The 22,002-nt window shown below is 42.8% G+C and overlaps 1 protein-coding gene across 1 annotated transcript in view; it reads right to left on the bottom strand.

Moving 5' to 3' along the window:
* The window catches only part of LOC128099729 (formylglycine-generating enzyme-like), a 50,786-nt gene that overhangs the window by 26,621 nt on the left and 2,163 nt on the right, over nucleotides 1-22,002 (bottom strand). Inside the window, exons 3-5 of the mRNA XM_052721553.1 lie at nucleotides 20,811-20,933; nucleotides 19,900-20,014; nucleotides 12,536-12,649 (exon numbers count right to left, since the gene is read on the bottom strand). Of these exons, the coding sequence (XP_052577513.1) occupies nucleotides 12,536-12,649; nucleotides 19,900-20,014; nucleotides 20,811-20,933 (352 nt within the window). The remainder of the gene's footprint in view (nucleotides 1-12,535; nucleotides 12,650-19,899; nucleotides 20,015-20,810; nucleotides 20,934-22,002) is intronic.

Here is a 22,002-nt window from a genome sequence, read left to right on the forward strand (position 1 = left end):
TGCCAGATTGTAAAAAAAAAATTCAATTTGCCTAATCAGTAATTTTAATAATGACTTAACAGAAATAAGAGACGGAGAAGGCAAGAAGGCCAGGAATCCAATTTCAAGTCTCAAAATCTTAGAAACTGTAGGCATAATTTACCACCTCTCTCTTGCTTTTGGAAAGAGGCGCTGCATGACACAGCGATTCATGCCTCCTAAATTATCTTGCATATTCATAACACTTCCTGATCTAACATATGTGGTTTGTGATAAAATATTACTACAAGGAAGTAAGTAGCCCTTCGTATTTTGTGTTTGAGATAACACTTAAGAGTCCAGTAAACAGCAACAAGTCTGGGGGTCAGGAAAGCTAGAATTAAGTCCAGACTACAAATGACATTCAAAAGTCAGGCTGAAGTCTGATCTTCTCATGAAAGATGTTCCCAAGACCACAGTCCTACTTTCTTATCATTAGAAATATTCTGAGGGTATGATATGTGTGTGTGTGTGTGTGTGTGTGTGTGTGTGTGTGTGTGTGTGTGCGCGCGCGCAGTGAAGAAGGGAAGGAAGGAGAGGGAAAGAGAGAGATAGACAGATAGATGATAGACAGATACAGACAGACAGATAGACAGATAAAATGAGTGAGCACTTGCACACATGTGCTTAAGAAAGCACGCTAATTCAGGAAGAAGAAACCTCTATCAATATAACGTACAGCCACTTGGGCTTCACTCTCAACAAAAGCACTATACAAGTTTACATGATTTTGTGTAACCCAAAATACAGAGCTGGGTACATGTAACCGCTCAGCGGTAGACTGCTTGCCCAAGCATATATGAGGCCTTGGGTTCCACCTTAAACAACACACACACCGCAAACCAAAATAGATTTTACCAACCTCAGCTACCTTGAGGGATACAGGCTGTTAAGTCCAAATTCCCCAAACTCCAAAAAGCAATCTAAATATTCATAAATGGGCTCAACCTGGACTATAGCAGGATTTCTGGCAGGTACATAAAAACCAGCATTCCTCAAGAACTTGTGAAGCTGGTTCCCCTCAACCAAAAGGGTCATTTTCCTTATGACCTTCACTGGCAGAAGGGACAAATGGCTACCTGTGGTGCCTATTAGCATATCAAAGCTTATGCTAGCCTCTAGGTTCCCTCGGAGTCACAAGTACCTGTTGCACAGTACAAAGTCCATGCTAGCATCTACCCCTTCTCACCTCCTTCCCTACCCTAAACTCCCTCCAGTGCTCAGGCTTCCCTTCACCCAGCTATTCATTCTCCTTATAACCCAGCTATTCTCTCTCCCTCTCCCTCCCTCTCACTTTCCCTCCCTCTGATCTGCCCCTGCTTCTCTCCGTGTATTTTCTCTATTCCCTGCTGTCCTCTCCTTTCTCACAGAAAGCCCTGGCCATATCCAGTCTGTTAGGCATGTTCAGTCTATTTATTTCTCTCTCTGCTCTGGGCTCTTCCAGATACCTCTGGCTGTTCTCTTTCTCGCATACCTACAATAAAAACCTTCCCTTTAACCACGGAGCACTCATGCCATCAGTTTATATAGAGAGGCGAGCCTGGGCTGCATAAGAACTTTTCTCAAACTAAGAAACAAAACAAAAAAAAGCAATTTACACTAATAATCTATAAGCTCAAATGGAAGACTACTTCTAGCTGAATGACATGGCTGTTTTCTGTAATGATTTCATTTCTGGTTTATCAGTAGTCAAGGGAAATGTCCATGAATATGAGTTGACTCATACATGAGAAATTATAAAGAAAACATATTTTGTAGGTCAGAATCCACACATATGCTAATCTCTGTTGACTATGATGTTAGTATTCTGACCCACCCCTTGGAAACGAGCCCCTTAGGGCTGCCCTGTCTCCTGACATAAAAGCATCAATTAAGGAAAAAACCATCCCTTCTTCTCTCTCTTCCTCTCTCTCTCCTCTCTTTCTCCATTTCCATGAGGTGTGCACCCTTGACCCTCTCCTCCCCCTCCCGCTCTCTTTCTTTCTGCCTCCCTCTTTCCCTATCTTTCTCTTCATCTCTCTATTATAATAAATTTATTTCCACGTGGATGCAGTGCCTGGGGTATGAGGGACTGTCCATTCGCCACAGCCCGCCACTACATCTGCCTGGCATGTTTTCCCTCACACATGGGATACTCTGGCCCAGCCAGCCAGGGCCTCCCTTGTGCAGATTCATAATATATGAGAGTGATAAAACAGAGCTCCACTTGGAAATGTAGAAAAAAAGTAGGGATTCACAAAGTGTTGAGAGTAAGTTATTTATTGCTCAATCAATCTTAAATAGGACACCTATACCAACACCCCCTGCTTCCCATACCAAAGTCTTAGGAAACATTACCAAATAAGAGACAGAAAGAGCCAGAGGATGGTAAGGAGTGCTGTAAAATGCTGGCTTTTGGATATGGCATGGCCATGGCATGCATGAACTCACTGTAGCTATTAAGCTACCCACAAGGTTACTTGAGGGGAGGGCATTTACATGAGGTGCTGTGGGATAATGCTTTTGTACACTGGTTAAATAAAACACTGATTGGCCAGTAGCCAGGCAGGAAGTATAGGCAGGAAAAACAGACAAGGAGAATTCTGGGAAGATGAAGGCTGAGTCAGGAGTTGCCAGCCAGCTGTCCAGGGAGCAGCATATAATGGCACACAGGTAAAGCCATGAAACACGTGGCAACATATAGATTAACAGAACACAGCTCTGTATGTTGTGAATGTGTTGCTCGGATTGATTGATAAATAAAACGCTGATTGGCCAGTAGCCAGGCAAGAAGTATAGTATAGGCGGGATAAAGAGAGAGGAGAATTCTGGGAAGGGAAGGCTAAGTCAGGAGATGCTGCCAGCCACCACCACCATGAGAAGTAAGATGTAAAGATACCAGTAAGCCACAAGCCACGTGGCAACTTAGAGATTAATAGAAATGGGTTAATTTAAGATATAAAAACTAGATAGCAAGAAGCCTGCCACGGCCATACAATTTATAAGTAACACAAGTCTCTGTGTGTTTACTTGTGTCTGAGTGGCTGTGGGCCCGGTGGGACTGGAGAAATCTCCAGCTACAGAAATGAGCTGAGTTTAAGTGTAAGAGCTAGTCAGTGGTAGGTCTGAACTAATGGTTGAGCAGTTTTAATTAATATAAGCCTCTGTGTGTTTACTTGGGGGACATAAGTAGGAGAGATTTGTCCTGACTGCCAGCAGGCCAGGACATAGAAAAACTTTCAGCTACATGATGGGGTGAGGGGAAATATAAGAGGAATGAACATGATCAAGATACACTGTTGACAAGTATTAAACTGTCAAAGAATAAAGAAAAGACATTCTATTAAAAAAATTAGGAGCTAAGACATTATAGCATGTTGGGTGAGGAAAAACCATCAACCCACTGAAGTCCCAGATACAAAGAGATAGTTAAGAGGCCCACAGAGATGACAAGTCTAGTGGAAACAATCTGGCCTTCAATGTAGTGCTAAGGTGTTACCCCACCCTCCATCCTTACCAAGATAAGACTAAGCAGTCTCAGGCAACTAACCCAAGATCAAAGCCCAGATTTCATCCAGAATTCAGTGTCCCCTCCTCTGTCAGAGAGTTGTGAACATAACTAAGAGGGCCAAAGTAGAGGCTCTGGTAGTACCTGCCTGTCCCCACAGCCCTATTCAGGTTCAGGAAGGGACAAGGAAGGCACAAAACATCTTCAAAAGGAAACTATGTACCTGGGCTTTGGCTCCAGCTTCTAAGGCATCAATGAGACAAAACTATCGAATGCCTCATGAACGATAAGGATCCGTAGTCAAGAATTATGAGATTCACTCTCTGTGGACCAAGGCCTGTGATACTGATGTTTACCACTAATTCAGACCAAGGGCCCAATAATGTTGCTCAACAAATGCAGATAATACCATGATCTGGTCCATTAAACAAGGGGAGTTGCTGAGGGGAAGAATTAGCATAAAAGGAAACATTCCCACTCAGGGGTACTTAAAAATACTAATTAATTTTCATTTGCTGAGTGTTGACCATGCCGCAGGCATAGGGCTCAGTGCTATAGTCTTTCTTTTTAATGGAAGAATACAATGCTGAATTTTTTGTTCTTTTTCTTTCACAGAGCAGGAAACAGAATCAAAGGATTTCATCCTCTTGCCCCAAAGCCGCTATACCACCAGTGATACATGTATGCAGACCTTCATCTGAATCATTTAAAAACTATCCTCCCAACTGCTTGACTACCAGCTGTAGCATCTTCAATGGTTGCCTACTTTACCAACCAGCAGCAATAGTTGACCACATTGCCCGTTCCCTGAGAACAGCTTGCTACATCCTTAGGGCAATTTACAGATACCTTGGTTAGGGTTTCTATTGCTGTGTAAAACACCGTGACCAAAAGCAACACGAGGAAGAGAGGGCTTATTTCACTTACAACTTTCAGGTCACACTCCATTACTGGGGGCATGGGGGTTGCCAAACTCAAGGGAGGAACTAATGCTGAGGATGCTGCTTCCTGGCTTGTTCCCCATGGTTCACTTAGCCTGCTTTCTTACACAACCCAAGACCCCTACCCAGGATGGTACCATCCCCAGTATGCTGGGCCCTCCCACATCAATCATCAATTAAGAAAATATCCCACAGATTTGCCTACAGGCTAATCAGATGGAGGCATTTTCTCAATTGGGGTTTCTCTTTCCAGATAACTCTAGCTCATGTCAAGTTGACAAAAAACAACAGGGACAACGGATGAAGGGCTAAGCCCAACAAGGATGCGATGACTCACCTCTGGCCTTGTAGCATTTTGAACGCTGCAAATGGAGACACAGCTACTGACCTCTCTATTCCATTACTTAACCACAGTTGTTACTGAGTGCAGCAGAAACAACATTACTGAGAACAAATCTTGGCTGAAAACTGAAACACTCTTTGCTCTTTTGCTTCAACATTGGCAGCCCTATCAAGTGTCATACACTATTAAAAAGATAGCTCAGAAAAGCCCTGTTATTGAGTAGACTCAAGTAAGGAACATAATTTGTAAGTCATTCTCTAAAGCCCCTAACTGGTTAGCCCAAAGAAATTTTATGTACATTTTTAATTCTCCCATAAGGGGGTGGAGATACAAAGCAAAAAGAAAAGGAGAAAAGGGAACAAGTATGTGCATACACGGGAAAGAGTTAAGGTACTGCTTCAGGGGTGAGGCTGCTGAAGACAGCAGCCATCCCAGGTACCAAAGGAACTATACAGTGTGTGTGCTGTGGCAGGGGGACCTTTGCTTCTTCTGAGTTCCGAGAAAGTCAAGCCTTGCCATTCTTGTCCTTGGGTCCCTCTATCTAGCAGAATGAAGTGCTGCCATCGTCCCAAGGCTTCTTCTAGAGATGGTATCAGAGCTCCCAGAGTCAAGAACAAACAGTTCATCCAGGCTCCAGCACACACACAAGAAATCTCACCACCCACAAATGGACCTTCACTTGCTTAGCATCCAATGTTTCCCCCTAAGAACCTCCTTGATACCAAGGCCTGTTTACTATATATATCCCTGTGTCATCCCCCAGAGCAGGGACAGCCCATAACACAGTGAGGACTGTGGAAATGTGAGCTGACTCTGGAGCTCCAGAGTTCTGACTTCAGCTCTCTCTGTTTGGTGTCCTCTCCACTTACAAACAGCCAGATGTACTGGAGATAATCACTGAAAAGGAAGGCTACTACAAGCTGAGTATCTCTACCCCAAGCTGCCCTCACGTTAAAAGAAAACATTTCAAGTATCCATATACTGAAAGTCTGATGGTTCAATTGCATAAGCTGTTGTTGTACAAAGTTGTTTAAAATATTACTTAAAATCACCTTCAGATGTAAGCTATGTATGATATAGAAGCATTTCATCTGCACACTTAGAGTCAACCCTTGAGATGGTGTAAAATGTATACTCAAATTTCCCAAGATCCAAATTTTAAATACTTCAAGTTCCAAGCAATTCAGTGTGCTTCTATATGTGTTCTGGACATTTTTTTTTCCCTGACATTTTTTTTCCCTCACTGATGTTGTTCAGAAGAAGGTAACTGAATTGCCCTAATTGTAAGTTACACCAGATACAATAGAAGAAGGGGATATTTACCCCCCAAAATTAAGACTAAGACTCAAATGACTGCCTTCAGGGATCTGAAAAGCTTTCACATTAGGAGAGAAAGCAGAATGGGAACCAGAGGGTTGATGCTCCAGCAGAAATGTTTGGTTGGACACAGCACCTTTGCACAGAAGGGTCCATAGAGCAATGCTCTGCCCTAGGGATTAGAGAATTTCTACAGCTCTGGAGGCTCTTAGCAAAAGGCTGCAGGACCAAGGCTCCAGGGTTATCAGTGAGTCCTGCATGGCTGATCTCCCTAACAAAGAAGGCAGGGAGGGCACTGTTCAGTGTTCTACTCTCTGCTCAGGAAGTTGCAATGTGAACTTCTGAGAAAGAAATTTTATGATGAAGTGGAAACAAAGGTTGTATTATGAAGATGGAAACAAATGCCATGAGAATTAGCATTCACCCCTTTCACTTAAGAAGCCTCCCACCTCGATAACACATTGGAAATGTAGTAAAAGGTGCTAAATATTGGAGCTCTATACATTCACACTGACTTCTGTGCCTCAGCAGCTCTTTTGTGCTAGATGAAAAGCTCCACCCCAGAACCACAGAGACAAACAGCAATGGAGACCCATGAGCACTTCCTCCAGATTTCCAGCTTCCACTAGGATGACGTCATTATTAATTTTTGAGATTATAATTTAATGACAACTTTTCTCTCTTCCCTTTCATCCTTCCAAACCCTCTCATATATCCTTCCACACTCTGAAAATTATTTTCTGGAAAGTCCCAAGAAGCCAACAGTACAAACACCTTGCTTTGCCCTTGGCACTCATTAAACATCTTCACAGTCCATTAGTTGTTAATCAGTGAACTCTATTAACACAACCACACCTTTTCATTTTGAACTCTCACACTCCCGAATATGCTCACCAAGACACGTGAATAAAAGTCTTCTAGCAGGTAAAAATTCCAAAATAACTTCCTGTTTCTAGTATAGACTAGGTACTCAGTGTATGCTTGATGGCTATGCCTATGGATGGATCCTGGTAGGCTAAGACATCATGCAGGTAGAGGAGGACTAGGAGGACTAAGAGACCGTCAGCAGCATGTGGTTTTGTTCTACAATCAGTGGTAAGAGGCCGCAGAAGGGTTTGTGGAAGAGAGGTAAGCAAGCATAACATTTTGGACCTACAAAGTAAAGTCAGTATGAACTCTACACCAATCAAACAATAGTCAAGAGGTGTCTGGATAGGGCCAATAAGTCAGAACATGCTGATTTCAGACCAGAAGACGGGTATGTGTCCCAATTCACTTCATGTGTCATGTGTAGATAGGTGAGGGTTCAAAGAGGAATCCTTAGGAACAAGCGAAGTACAAACATTTCATGCCATAGAAAGCAGAAAGGATGGGCTTATTATAGCCTCCCTGACTAATTCCCTACCACCTCAAAACATGACAGAGCAAAAAAAAAAAAAAAAAAAAAAAAAAAAAAAACCACACTACCTAACTGTCCAGACCTATCTAGTATAATATATGGTCAAAATCCATGTTGACAGAATCTCTGGCTAAGCCTTGGCAGGCAAGAGAGGAAAAATGTGTCTGGGCATACCTTGTTTCCACTGGACTGTCACAAGCATGGAAGCATGAGCAAGGTTTGTATTGTAAGGATGACTGAGGAGTGAGCCAACTGAAGGTAAGGGGGTGAGAAGAGCAAGCAGTTGGTATTCATAAGTACAACTGTCTTTCCCTTTGCTTCCACAGGCCAACATTCCCCATTATCTCTGCTGACAGAGGTATGTAACATTCCAATTAGACAGACAAACCATAACTTAACGATAAAAAAACAATACTTTTGAGACACAGAAATGGAAAGTGTTTTCACAATGAACACATCTAACTGCTGTGGGATGTCCTTCTGAACGCTGTGAATAGGTGTTGTTCTGACTGGTTGATAAAGCTGTTTGGCCAATGGTGAGGCAGAATAAGGTTTGGTGGGACATTCAAACTGAAGAGACGGGAGAAGAAAGGAGAGTGAGAAGAAATGCAGCCCACCACTGAAGGAGCAACACGATGCCAGCAGACTGGTAACACCACATGGCAACATAGAGATTAATAGAAATGGGTTGAGTTAAGTTATAAGAGCTAGCTAACAAGAAGCCTGAGGCATCGGGCCATACAGTTTGTAAATAATATAAGCCTCTGTGTGTTTACTTGGGACCAAGAGGCTGAGGGACACGGGTGAGAGAGAATCGTCCCAACAGTGGGGCCTGGCAGGACCAGAGAAATTTCTGGCTACATCTAATCACCCAACAACTTCATCAGGTGGGTACTCTTATTTCCAACTCATACATAAAGCTCAGGTGCACTCTAAGTTGAGATGTATTACACTGTTTTTCAATGTAGAGTCAGAAAAATATGGTTATTCTGACTATCCCAACACTAGAACTCTCTTCCTGGGAGTAGGACAGGGGATGGATGGCTGTCTGAGCCAGGCATGATGGCATATTCCTGAAATCACAGCAGAAGCTGGAGGATTTTAGTTTGAGGCCAGCCTGGGCTACAGAATGAGATCCTGTACCTTGTCTCAGAACAACCAACCAACCAACCCTGTCTAAATGCAACTGTGTCCCTCTTCCTATCAGAAAGTTGCTACAAATCACACTATCCCACCACATCATCAGCTGCACATCAGCAAGGTATCTGGTATCCATAGTGACTAAGCAGGGGTAGGAAATCAGAACATTAAATAAACACTACTTTTTTTTTTAGCTCTACGTTTTTTCAAAGCACTATGTACTGTCACAGATAGTATGGGGCCCAGACGTTAGCAAATAAGAAAGACAAAAAAAAATACAATTTTTTTTGAAATATATATATTTTATGTGGTTAAGATATTATCATAGCAAATGGCCACACTTTGGGTTGTCTGTGCCAGTGCTCTGCAGGCACCTACAGAGGACTGACAGATGGACACACACACACAAACAAGCAAACTAAACTGATCCTCATGGCACATGGCCAAATGCCTTATTTTCTTTTGGGACTCTGTGTACAAAGCATGCCGGGCTGTTTCTACAGCCATAGATGACAGCCCAATAAAATAAAAAGTAATGATTAACTTTTGCTCCCTAGAGGCCACTGAGTAAGAAAAAGATATTTCCTGAATAACCTGTGCATAGAGACAGCTGACTTTCCCAAGCTCCCTGAGGCAGTTTTAAAACTATTTGCTATAGGCTAGTCTTGGAGGTCAGATTCTGGGTTGAAATGTTTACATAGGGTCTTGGGGTTAAAACTCTCCATGAAGATGTCTGTTTCCAACTTTCCTTCTGATACACCTGGAGTCTGGACAGAGACCGAAGTCTTCCAGGTCTACATATCTGGAACTGGCATTTCTGTGGGATTAATGATTATACGCCAGGGCTTTTGCCAAACACTAAAGATATACAAGCCATTAGGGAAGAAAGGCAAACGAATTAGGCCCTCAAAGAGACATAGCAATTGATCAAACCAAGCAAGAGCCTCTCCAGCTGCAAGAATTGCAGGGCACAAATCCCAGAAAGGGTTCCCTAGAGACCTGTCAATTCAAACGGCAGTGGGTGCTAAACAACTTCCAACCCACTCACAGCATAGGGAAACAAAAATCTGGAGTTCACAGCCCTCCAAGGAGTCTCCATGGTAAATCCCCTGTCTCTCAGCTGGTACCTTGAGGAACCAAGGTGAACTGGCACTGGGCTTGAGAGACACCAAAGCTAAGATTCAGACATTCCAGTTCCTAACTGGATTAGGCTAACAGGACACAGGGGCAAAAGGAAAGACTCTCCAGAGAAAGACTGCACCAGCTGGACCTCAAAAGCTTGCCACAGCTTTCCACACACAATGACTGGTATTCAATCAAAAATAACAATGTACCTGTGAAAACAAGATGTGGCCAAAAAACAAGGATAAAAGGAATGCATAAACATGATAGCCAAATGTTTCCTAACAGGTGGACACACTGGAAAATGATGGGGGGTGGGGGCTAGAGAAACAGCTCATCCATTAAGAGCACTGCTGCTCTTCCAGAGGACCCGTGTTCAATTTCCAGCACCCACATGGCAGCTTTCAACAGTCTCTACCTCCAGGTCCAGAGAATCTGATGCCTTCTTCTGACCTCCATGTGCACAAAACACACACATGGTCCACACACAAAAATGCAGGCAAAGTGCATGCACACATAAAGTAAAATTTTTTAATAAAATAAATATTTTAAATGACTGAGAAAACAGAGTAAAAATAGCACTAAACATGAAGCAGGGCAGCTGAAATGTGAAATACCGACAACACCAAGTTCTGATAAGGACAACTTTGGTTCTTTCATCTTCTTTCTTTGGTTAGAAAGAGAGAAAGGCAGCTGTATAGGTAGGTTCTTGTTATGTTGTTTTCTAAACTTTCTGGACTTCTGTAACATCTCATAGTTAAGAGTTTTAAAAAGAACTGAAAGGTGAGTCTGCAGAAGGGATCAGCAAAAGCTAAATCATTTTCGGCTTTCAGTCATATTCAAATGTTACCCTTTCTTTATTGTACAAACAGTAAGGAGCCATTCAAACCCAGGTATACTGGTACAAAGCTGAAATTCCAGCAGCGCACTAGAGGCAAAGGCATGAGGATTCTGAGTTCCAGGCCAGCCTGGGCTATATAGTGAGCTCTAAGCCAGCCTGGGCTATGCAACAAGACTACAACTCAAAAAAAGAAAAAAGAAAGGAGGGAGGGAGGAAGAGAGAGAGGGAGGGACGGATGGACGGACGGACGGAGGGACACATGTGTGAATTTAAATGGAAAAGGGGCAGTATTAGATTTTTTTCTGCACAAAGACCATAGATTCAAGAGACGAAGTAACTGATGAAACAATGACGACTGCTCATCTACTGGATAAAGAAAGCTGTAAAGAACTCAATGACGGCATCAATGATTTGGGGTTTAGTTCTCAAAATGATGAGTTGCAACCCATCAAATCAGAAAGCAAATGAGGCCACTGTGACAAAGATGAAATCTAAATGGAACAATTTCATTGGAATAAGGGTGACATCCAGGAAATAGCCTGTGACCGGTGAAAGGGAAATGTGTATTTTCCTACAAATCCTTAGAAGAAAGTCAAGCCTATAAAAGTGAAAGCTAATGAGTGCTCAGCTCAACACCAGATGGTCAGATAGATACATTCACAATGTGCCAAAATTCTGGAGCCTTGCACAGCCCCTTCCAAGCATGCAGATGCTTTAATCTGACAGGGAAAAATCTATTTCTGCCTGTGACAGCAAATGCCAAGTCACGTCTTGCCAGGGGAGAGAGTGGCCGCTGCCAACCACAGCCTCCCCAAGTATGCACACTTGTATCCTCACTTAGAGACACAGGTTGTTTGACCACTCCTTCCACCAGCCCTGGCACAAAGAAAGGAGGACAGAGTTTCTAAAGAACTCAGTTTTTTCATCTGCATTCCCAAAGGTAGATACATATCTCTAGGTTATTCATGAACAGTTCATGTTCATCTGTGAAAACAAAATTAAGCATCTCAAACAGAAACTTATCTGCACATTCTGAAAACGGCCTGAGGCATGGAGTCCGACAGATTTCTCAGGGACTCTAAACTGGCTAACCTTCCACTGAGAAGCAACTAAAGAATTAATGCTCTTCATCTCTGTCGTCTGTGCACTGCAGAGGGTAAGCATAGAGCATTACCAGTGGGACTGCTTTTAATACTGTTCTTTGGCCAGAGTGATGATGCCTGTTTGCTAGAGATGGAATTATTACATATTCCACCCCCAGTGTGTTCAAAGACAAGAAGTATTCAAAGATGTTCTTTGTAAAGGAGGCACTGTCCAAACACATGTTCATTTTAAATCACAATTTGTAAGTATGGTACTGGAGAGATTGATTTTAAAGGCAGAGAACTTGCATCCAACAATCTTTACAAAGCAGAGTAAGGAAAACTCAGAGGGACAGGGTGGTCTCCTATTCCCGAAGAATATGGTACAGTCTCCTGTCACACAAACGGGTTCATGAACAACCAGTAAGTGACTCGAGTTCCTGACTCGACAGCTACCCATTCTCATTTTCTCCAAATAATGCTGCTGCATCAAAATTTGAACCCATCAAAACCCAGGCAAAGAGTTTCATGAAAATATCATCTACTAGAACTTAACAGTTAATATTAAAACACAAAGAATTTATATATCATATATACTTTGCTCAACTTTATGAGATGGAGCATAGGTAAATGCTCCCAAATAGTTATCATTATCACAATCCAGTGGCATAGAAAACAAGACATTTTTATACAGCAGTCTAAAGCTGAAACAAAACCCATGCACTTGGTATTCTTCAGGGAAATGTGTGCATTGTGTCAAAATAAACACATGAAATCCTTGCTGCTCTGCTTAGAGGGCAGGTGTCACCCCATCAAGGTACAAGCCCACTCGACAAGATACTCACTGGGTTGAGTGTTTCCTCAACAGAATGGTGAACGGTCCACCAGTCTGAGGTCCACTCCCACGCGTTCCCCACTATGTTGTACAAGCCATAGCCATTGGGAGGAAAGGCATCAACCTAAAAATAAAGAGGGAAAACACTGACCAATTACTCAGCTTGCTTGGTACATGAATGTACCAAGACCTAGTTTTTTCAGAATATGAATATTGATTTTCATCCCCATCTGTCAAAAACCAGTCTGAACAAGAAAAACAAAAAGCCCCTGTTTTGTTTTTTACTTTAATCACTCAAGGAATTTAGAAACCCAAAGAGCTTTATTAATGAATGGCCCAGAACTGGCGAAGTTATTTTTAATAGTGACTAACACAAGCTATAAGTATTAAGACTTTATTAGTATGAGAGAGAGAGAGAGAGAGAGAGAGAGAGAGAGAGAGAGAGAGAGAGAGAGAGAGAACAAGAACAGACAAACAGTATTTAGGCCTCCAAAACCATTAACAGGAATATCCTACTATATAAGTATCAATATAAGCTTTGTCACTTAAAATCAGCTTCTGGGGCCACCTAGTGTCTTTCAGCACCATAGATACCACATCAGCTCCACCCTCTCAAGCTCTCTCCAAACTGACTACCTTATCTTTTAGCCTTAATCACTGTCATTAAATAAGGAAGACATTAACTCATTATCCCATGTGTTTCTAATGGCAGGTCTCTGGGATGCAGCAGTCTGAAGCAAATTAAACATTCACCAAGAAATCACAGCACGAATCAGAGGCAGGTCAGACAGTACTGGGTACCACCTACGGACATGGAAGCAAAGTGCAGTTTATGTAAGACAGAACGCAAGAGGGGAAACATGGACTGAACAATAGTAAATTCAGGTCACTGGATAGTTCATGACTTAAAAATTCTCCCAGCCAGGATTGAGGGTTTAGCTCAGTGGCAGAGTGCTTATTTGTGAGGCCCTAGGTTTGGTCCCCACAATAGAAAGGGGATATCATAAAAAGGCAAAGGCATACATGAAAAAAAGCAAAAAACAAAAAAATCTTGGGGGAAAACTTCTATCCCTTCTTTTCAATAGACATTTTTAAAAAAACCAGTTTGTGATGCAAAAAAGTGGTTATCTTTGGGATTTTTTCCTCTCTTCTCATAATTCATGCTTTTCCACACTAACGAAGTAAGATGGTAAGAATGAATAAACTAACATTCATTTCTATGTGGCTTCAGATGGTTTTACATCTACACATGAATACGGAAGCATCTGCTGCTTGGGCAATTCGGAGCATTTCAATCAAAGTTATGAAGCCACGCTGAAAAGAAGTTCAGTGAGATGAGCTGGAAAGCCGAAAAAACCCCACCATGCTGCTTCCATAATCAACGTTTACTATGGAAACAGCCCTGCTTGTGCCTTGGCTCATTGAGAAATGCCATGTGTGGCCAGTACGGGCAGGGAGGGGCTCGGTGGCAAATGAGATCTTCAAGAGTTTAATGAGAGGGGGGGAAAAGAGAGAGAATGCCTCAAACTAAAACTCCAGCTCTGAAGAGCTGGGCATGACAGGCATGAAGGCAATCAATCCTGCCACTAGGGAGGCCGAAACAGGATCCAGGCCATCCTGGGCTACATAGTGAGTTTGAGGCCAACCTGGGCCACATTAGAGTCTCTCTCTCTCTCTCTCTCTCTCTCTCTCTCTCTCTCTCTCTCTCTCTCTCTCTCTCTCTCTGTTTTTTTTTTTTTAAATACAGCTCTACAAAGCCTATTGGAACAAAGAAAGTAAAATGATAGAAACTGCCAGAGAAATTCCAAGGACCAAACTCCGATGGGGTGATCTGAGCACACCCTGGAATAGAGCCTTGCGATCCAAATATAAGAGGCAAGAGGGAGAGAAGGCCACAACATGAGCTATTTGTTCAAGAACGTGGAGGTGACTGAAATGGAAGGAAGAAAAAAGAGAGGAGTCGAGACAGCTGTGGGAGGAAAGTGGAAGATGCCGTGGTACAGGGGGAATAAGAAACAGATATCCACATTCTGGAGGAAGGAATCCATCTTCAGGATCCTGAAGATACAGACAGAGGTGCTGTCAAGAATCCGTCCCAACCTTCATGAGTGCTGCTGTTCCTCACCTGGAAAGTAACAGCGTCTGATCAAAGGTTTGCAGCCCCCTCTTAAATAACAGGATATTTGGGGTAAACTTTAGAGGTTACCACCCTCTTAATTACCAAGATATTATATGGGAAATGAAATTTTCACAGCTCATGGTCATATGAATCACACTAACCAAAGCTTCCTTCCAAGAACCTCAGATGAAATCAAATGGAAGAGATAAATCCTGCTTGAAATGCCAATTTTCAGGCACCTGTGTCGGTAAGAATTAAAACAAAAATGAATTAATGGCGGTGGGACAGTGACCCAGCAGAATATCCATCCAGCTCCTTCAGTTCACAGTGGTGAGCAATCGGAGAGCGGGGGCAGGGAGGAGGACTGGGAGGTTCATGCTAGCCTGACCCTGTCTTAAAAATACAGACAAACAAACAAGTTAAATTCCTGTCCTCGACTTCCCAGAGCATGCAGACAGTAAAGGACCATTCAGGGCAATCCAAGGTCATCTTTGTATGTGTCAACTCAACTTAAAGACTGAGGCTTCCCTCAGCCTTGGTTAAGTCTTGTTTCTAGAATGAGTTCCATCAGAACTCCTGGAAACTGGAACAATTTGATCTTGGTAACTCCAGGGGCAATGTCTTCACGGAAGGTCTGTAGAGACCCGCTGAACTCCGGGGGCAATGTCTTCACGGAAGGTCTGTAGAGACCCACTGACCTCTCTGTCAAACACTAACACTAAACAAGGGGAAAGTAAAGCAGGAGTTTGTGTAGCTTAGTGCTAGGCTAATCCTAGGTTCAATCCATAGTACCACAATAAAGGTAAAATAAACATCTGCAAAGCATCCTCCTCTCCCTCTCCCTGTGTGTGTGTGTGTGCGCGTGCGTGCGTGCGTGCGTGTGTGTGTGTGTGTGTGTGTGTGTGTGTACAGGCCCTCTGAGCTTTGTTGTTTACAAAGGTACCCAGAAATGGATCAATTCTTTTTTTTCAGCTCATCTAATTAAATGCACATACAATACTGTGGTGGTAAATATAGGAAATACCCATAACTGTCCAAATAAGCTTTATTGTGGCCTTTTACTAAAATTGACTAGTGCTTACATTACTGATTTGGTTCATTACAGTTACCATAGACTTCTTCAAACAACAGAGATAATGTTGGCTGTTTCCTGTGCCTCTGGAATGGAACCTGTCCATCTCTTAGGACAAAATGATCCTGTTCAAGAGCTGAGCATGTGGACACTTCTGTACTTTGGCCTTCACAGCTCTCATTCAAATGCTGTTACTATAACAACTGAGGTCTGTCGCCACAGCTCCATCTGAGCCATGCCCTGGACTCAGGGTTTATTGTAGCTGCTGCAGGTGCCACACATGCTTTGAGAGAGGCCCCTCCTGCCAAGGTCTCCCTTCCTGCCAGGCTCTTTCATGTGTTCACATCCAAAAAGGTTGGAAATGAGTTTGAGACAAGCAGTGTTATGCAATTTCAGGGCTACCTGCACCTATAGGTGAAGCTTCTGCCCTGTTCTTGCTAACAGCCAGCATCTTTTTATTACATCTGTGTGTGTGGTGTGCGTGTGCGTGTGCGTGTGTGTGTGTGTGTGTGTGTGTGTGTGTGTGTGTGTGTGTGTGTGTACCCATGCACCACAGTGTGCACGTGAAGTAGAAGACAACCAATGGGGTCTACATCCTTCAAACAGATGGGTCCCAGGGATCAAACTCAGATCATCAAGCTAGGCGGCAAGCATCTTTACCCACTGAGCCATCTCACTGGCCCAGACAACCAACACCTTCCCTGGAGTTTGATGCACACTCAGCTCAGGCACCGCCACAGACATTTAGCTCCTACACCACCACTTCTGGTCGAGAGGCCTACTAGAAGTCCTCATTCTGTACCCTACTCTGTACCAGAAGTCTTTGCTAAGCCTAAAGAAAGGTAGAAATCATTGCCTCCCTAAGACCGTAAATGTTTTGCCAAATAAAACTCTGTATCTGGGAGAGGAGCAGCTATCCTGAAGAAAGTTGAGGAGGAACCAGCTACCAGATGGCTTGATTTGCCTTTTCTGCCTCTATTGAATAATGCATCATCTCCCATCAGTTTGTGTTGGCTTAACATATATGTAACTCACATACATGGAATGGATACAAACACAATGCATCACGTGCTTGCACAGGGCTAAGTGTCCTCAGGCAACTTGGTTTTTAACCTAATTGTGCTCCAAACACTGCGGTGCCTAACAATAGCTCAAACTGCTTTTCAGTTTCTTTTAGATCAGGTGCCTCTTCACTCTTTCTTTTCCAAGACGTTTTTCATCTTTTACTCTCACTTAGTTAGTCTTCAAGCTGAAATTTTTTAACCATTTGGTCATATTCCAAATAACATATCTGTGTCAAATGTATAAATAGACTTTGCAGGAAGATTTTCTTGAGGAAAAAAATGCAAATTAAAAAAAAAACAGAAAAAGAAGAAACTGTTTGAAAGACTCCAAGAACATTTCTTCCTAACAAACCCTGTTATGGGCTATTTCTCCATCATAAAACTCCTTTCCTCATTATGTTAAGAGAAAGTAGAAAGTTTTTATCTGGTCGGAAGAATGGTACCCCCTCAAAACTTCTACTGAAACTTAGTCATCAATTCAACAGAACTAAGAGAGTGGCCTTGGGGAGAGGGGGGTTGACCAAAGAATGATTTGGTATGATGAGTACTTTTATAGACGGGCTCAAAGTTGAATGGGCGATGCTATGGCTCTGGCCATAGGAGGACACAGTGCTCCTTGGTCCCTTCAAAGAGATGCCTATCTTACTGAGGCCTCCATCTTAGACTTCCCAGTTTCCAGATCTGTGGGACATGTTTCTGTTTATCAATGACCTTGTCTACGGCATTTTGTTATAGCAGCACAAATTAAGTAGGACAGTTTTTAAAAAGAGTTTGATTATATATTGTCGGTAAGAGCTCCATGAAAAAGGAACTCCTCTCCATCAATAAAAGGAAACATGCCATGGGCACTACTGAACACCATTTAACCAAGGTTGGGAGTGTAGCTCAGAGGTCGAACACATGCTTTGCCACAGGCAAGGTATGGGGTTTGATTCCTGGTGGAAAAGGAAAGGGAAATGGGGAATGGAGAGAAGTTTTCTAACCTTTAACCATTATTGCTGGGAATTTTATTTTTAAATCATAGATAGCTCAGTATGAATATACAAGATGTTCACTACAGTACTGTTTAAGTAAAAATAATTCAAATCCATAACAATCAGAGGTAAATTAGGATTTATTTATATGACAAGTTATCTAGCTGGTGAAAGACAATGTGATCATGACCTATAAACAACAGATAAAATGCTCCTTACAGTAAGGGGAAAACAGTAAGATTTAAAATGTTCTATCCAGAGGCTAAAGAGTTGGCTTGGTGGTTGATGTATGTACTGCTCTTCCAGAGAACCTGAGTTCATTTTCCAGTGCCAAGTTGGGTGGCTTAGAACAACCTGTATGTAATTCCAGCTCTGGGGACCTAACTTCCTCTTCTAGCCTCTGTGGACACCTGCACATACCCACACAGGGACATATAACTAAAAATAAAATCTTTAAAATATCCTATCCAATGTGATTGAAATGCAATATATAAAAATATATATGATTCATATATACCAGAGATACACATGCTGGCAAATAGGGTAGTTAAGATCATAGGCTTTGAGAACAAGCCAAGCTGATTCAAATCCCAGCTCAGCCACTTCCCAGCTGTGTAACCTTGAGTGAGACAGTTCATATCTCTGTGCCTCAGAAAGTCACTTGGAAGACAGGGACACCAGTACCTACCTTAGAGAGTTAAATGCTAATTAACACATTACTAATGACAAGATCTATGCATGGTGATGGAGCACCAGGTCTGGCACACTGCAAAGCTGGTGCCACAATCCCCATTAACCCCTACGATGAATGCAAAGGCCGAGGTCAAAATGCTAACAGGGATAATAACCTGGGGGAAGAATTCCAAGTCAGTTTCCTTTCTCCTCCGCCCTGGTAGTCTTTCTCTAAATCTCCTATAGTCTGCACAATATAGTCAGAAAGAAAATGCATCCTAAAAGAAACATCTGGTGACTTCTAGCATTGGCCACTCTTGAGGGTCGATAATGTAGGGAGAACAGTGTCAGCCAGAACATCCAGTGATGTCTTTCACTCCTTTTTTTTTTTTTTTCTTTGAGAGGGGTGGTTTGTGTTTTCTGCTTCTGTTTTAACTGTGTGTGTGTGTGTGTGTGTGTGTGTGTGTGTGTGTGTGTGCATGTGTGCACGCACACACAATGTATTTGTACATGCTCATGGCACAGTGTGTGTGTGGAAACCAAGAGACAACTTGTAAGAATCTGCTCTCTCCTCCCACTATAAGGGTTCTAGGTGAAGAGTCAGGTCACCACACTTGCCGGCAAGTACCTCAACCAACTGAGGAATTTCCCTTGCACTGTTTTTGTGTTCTTGAGATGGAGTCTCATATAATTTGAGCTAGCTTAGACCTCACTATGTAGCTAACTTGAACTTCTGATCTTCCTGCCTCAGTCTCCCAACTGCTGGTATTAGAAGCATGTGGTGCAACACCTGGTTCTTTCATCCCATTTCTACTGTGCTTCAATTCCCAGGGACACTCACTGCCCTCCTCTAGAAGAAGCCTGGCTTGTTGTGGAATATTAGATTAAGATGTGTTACATTCATTTATGCTATGGAATATCTATTTAATGATGCAAAGATGTGTTGCATTCTTTTATGTTGCATTTGTTTAACTCTGTGAAGCTGTGTTACTTTGCCTGCCTAAAACACCTGATTGGTCTAATAAAGAATTGAACAGCCAACAGCTAGGCAGGAGAAAGAAATAGGCATGGCAGCCTGTAGATTTTAGTTTATTGATACAAATTTAAAGTTTATTTCATTATACTTTATATAGCTGCCAGGCACAGAGAATAAGTAGGAGGAGAAATCTAGGCTTGAGAAAGAGAGCGAGGAGCTACAAAAGAATGAAGAGGAGGATGCCAGGGGCTAGCCACACCACCAGCCACAGAGTAAGAAGAGAAGAAAGTCATACAGAATTAAGAAAGGTAAAAAGCCCAGAGGCAAAATGCAGTTAAAGAGAAATGGGATAATTTAAGTTAGGAAAGCTGGCTAGAAACAAGCCAAGCTAAGGCCAGGCATTCATAAGTAAGAATAAGTCTCCATGTATTTATTTGGGAGGTGGGTGGCAGGCCCCAAAGAGTTTAAAAAAAAAAAAAACTACACTGGCTACTCACAGGCGCAGTTCCTTGGAAGCCATCCTCCCCGGTGTTGGTCACAGGAAACTCACCCTGCCAAATGTTGGCATAGTGCTGGCCTTTGGGCTTCAGCTTGTTGCCCCAGGGGAAAAGCCTAGCAGGAGAGACACAGGCATCAGCACGGTGCACAAGCTTCTGGACTGCAGTCAAGAGAAAGGATGCAATAGAAGAGAACAAACAATGCACATGTGTTCTGATGAACTTTTCCTTTAGAAGATATACTCACACATACAGCTTCGAGTCAGTTTTCTCAACATTTCCTTATAACAACTCACGTCAAGGACACAACAACTGCAGTCTCTCCTCACTAGTGAAAGGGCCTGAGATAAATGACATGACTGAAAGAAGCCTTCTAGAAATCTGAGAAACGAGGCATCATTCTGGACTTATATGGTAGCATGAGCAGGCACAGCACACCACACTTTAAAAAAAAAACATGTCTATTTTAAGGAGCTTTTCCTAGAAGATGTGACCCACACATGAGTTTTCTGTCTTATGGCTGTAGAAGCAGAGAAATAGCACTGCTTCAGAAGACAGCTAAAATAAGAAAATAATAAAAGCAGGGCAGCCTGCCAAGCGGCTCTGAAGAGGGATACACAAGAGGGGATGGATGCCTAGAACTACTCTGGGGCTGCAGAAAGCCCACTTGGCCCCATACCTGGCTTTAGGGACTGTAAAGAGCTGTTGACTCACTCACTAGTGTCACCAAAGGGCCTCACAAGGAAGAAGAAAAGCCAGCAAGAATAAGAGCTGTTATTAATCAACTTTCTGACCGCAGCAAGTTCCACGGAGCTGAAGAGAAGAGGAAAGAGGAGGTTGGGGGAGGAAGACGGGGTGGAAGAGAATGTCAGCATACTGCTGGACAATACAAGGCCTTCTGATATGAGTACCTGTTGTGCAGGCCTCCTCTACAGCTGTACTCCCACTCTGCCTCCGTGGGCAACCTCTTCCCTGCCCACGTGCAGTAGGCAATGGCGTCATTCCAGGAGACATGGAGAACCGGGTGATTTGGCCTAAGGAGGAGCAAGCACAGTTAAAAGAGACATGGACCTGAACAGAAAACAGGAACTAGATTCAGAAAGTGATCGTAGTCCCCCTCCATCTGGTCATGACTTCAAAGCCTAGCCATGATACATCTGTACTGTCCACTGGGGACTTTTGAAGTCTTAGACTCCCTAATGGGTCACAGCTCGTCTTGAAACTGCACTCAAGCATTTCTCAGCTCTGCAGCCTTGGATGCTCACAGATTCCACAGGGATGGTGGACACAGGGAAGCTCCACCCCACTAGTTTAGCACTAAATGTGCCATCTGAAGATGCTTCTGGCTCCCTTAGCATTCCGCAGAACAGTCAGGGGCATCTTAGGGACATTCTCCCCATCACAATAGGGCCCACAGAGACTCAGCTAAATAGGCTGTACACACCTCAGCGCTCCATGAGAATTGGGCCAGAACTTTGTTGGATGTAGTTTTGGCATCCACTCCCTTGCTCAAGTGTGGGTTGCTAACAGACATTCTACGTGACAAACTCTTACCTCAGCCTGTTTCCAGACACCTGACTTTAAATTTTGCATCTTTCTGCTATCCTACTAAGTAAGGATCAACCAGCACGATTAGCCTCACTCTAACACAGTGGTTCTCAACCTGTGGGTCGCAACCCCCCTGAGAGTCAAACAACCCTTTCACAGGGGTCACATATCAGATATCTAGCATATCAGATATTTATACTTAAATTCATAACAGTAACAAAATTACAATTATGAAGTATCAATGAAAATAATTTTATGGTTGGGGGTCATCAAAACATGAAGACTTAATATAGGGTCACAGCATTAGTAAGATTGAGAACCACTGTTCTAGCAGATCCCAAGTCAGCCTTTCCTGAGAGAATAGGGGAAGTCAATGGAACTGAAATCACCAGTCACTTTTTTTAAGTGAACTAGACTGGCCCACTCCACTCCTCATGTGTAACTGAATTCCTACCAGGACATTCATTAATTTTCTCAACAAATGTTCCTAAGTAGCTCAGCATCTAGTATATAAATTTAAAAATACATTCCAGTATGGGGGTGCAGCCCAATAGT

The sequence above is a fragment of the Peromyscus californicus genome, unplaced genomic scaffold (genome assembly GCF_007827085.1).
Source record: "Peromyscus californicus insignis strain IS unplaced genomic scaffold, ASM782708v3 Scaffold_6__1_contigs__length_162567912, whole genome shotgun sequence".
In the NCBI taxonomy this organism is placed as follows: Eukaryota; Metazoa; Chordata; class Mammalia; order Rodentia; family Cricetidae; genus Peromyscus; species Peromyscus californicus.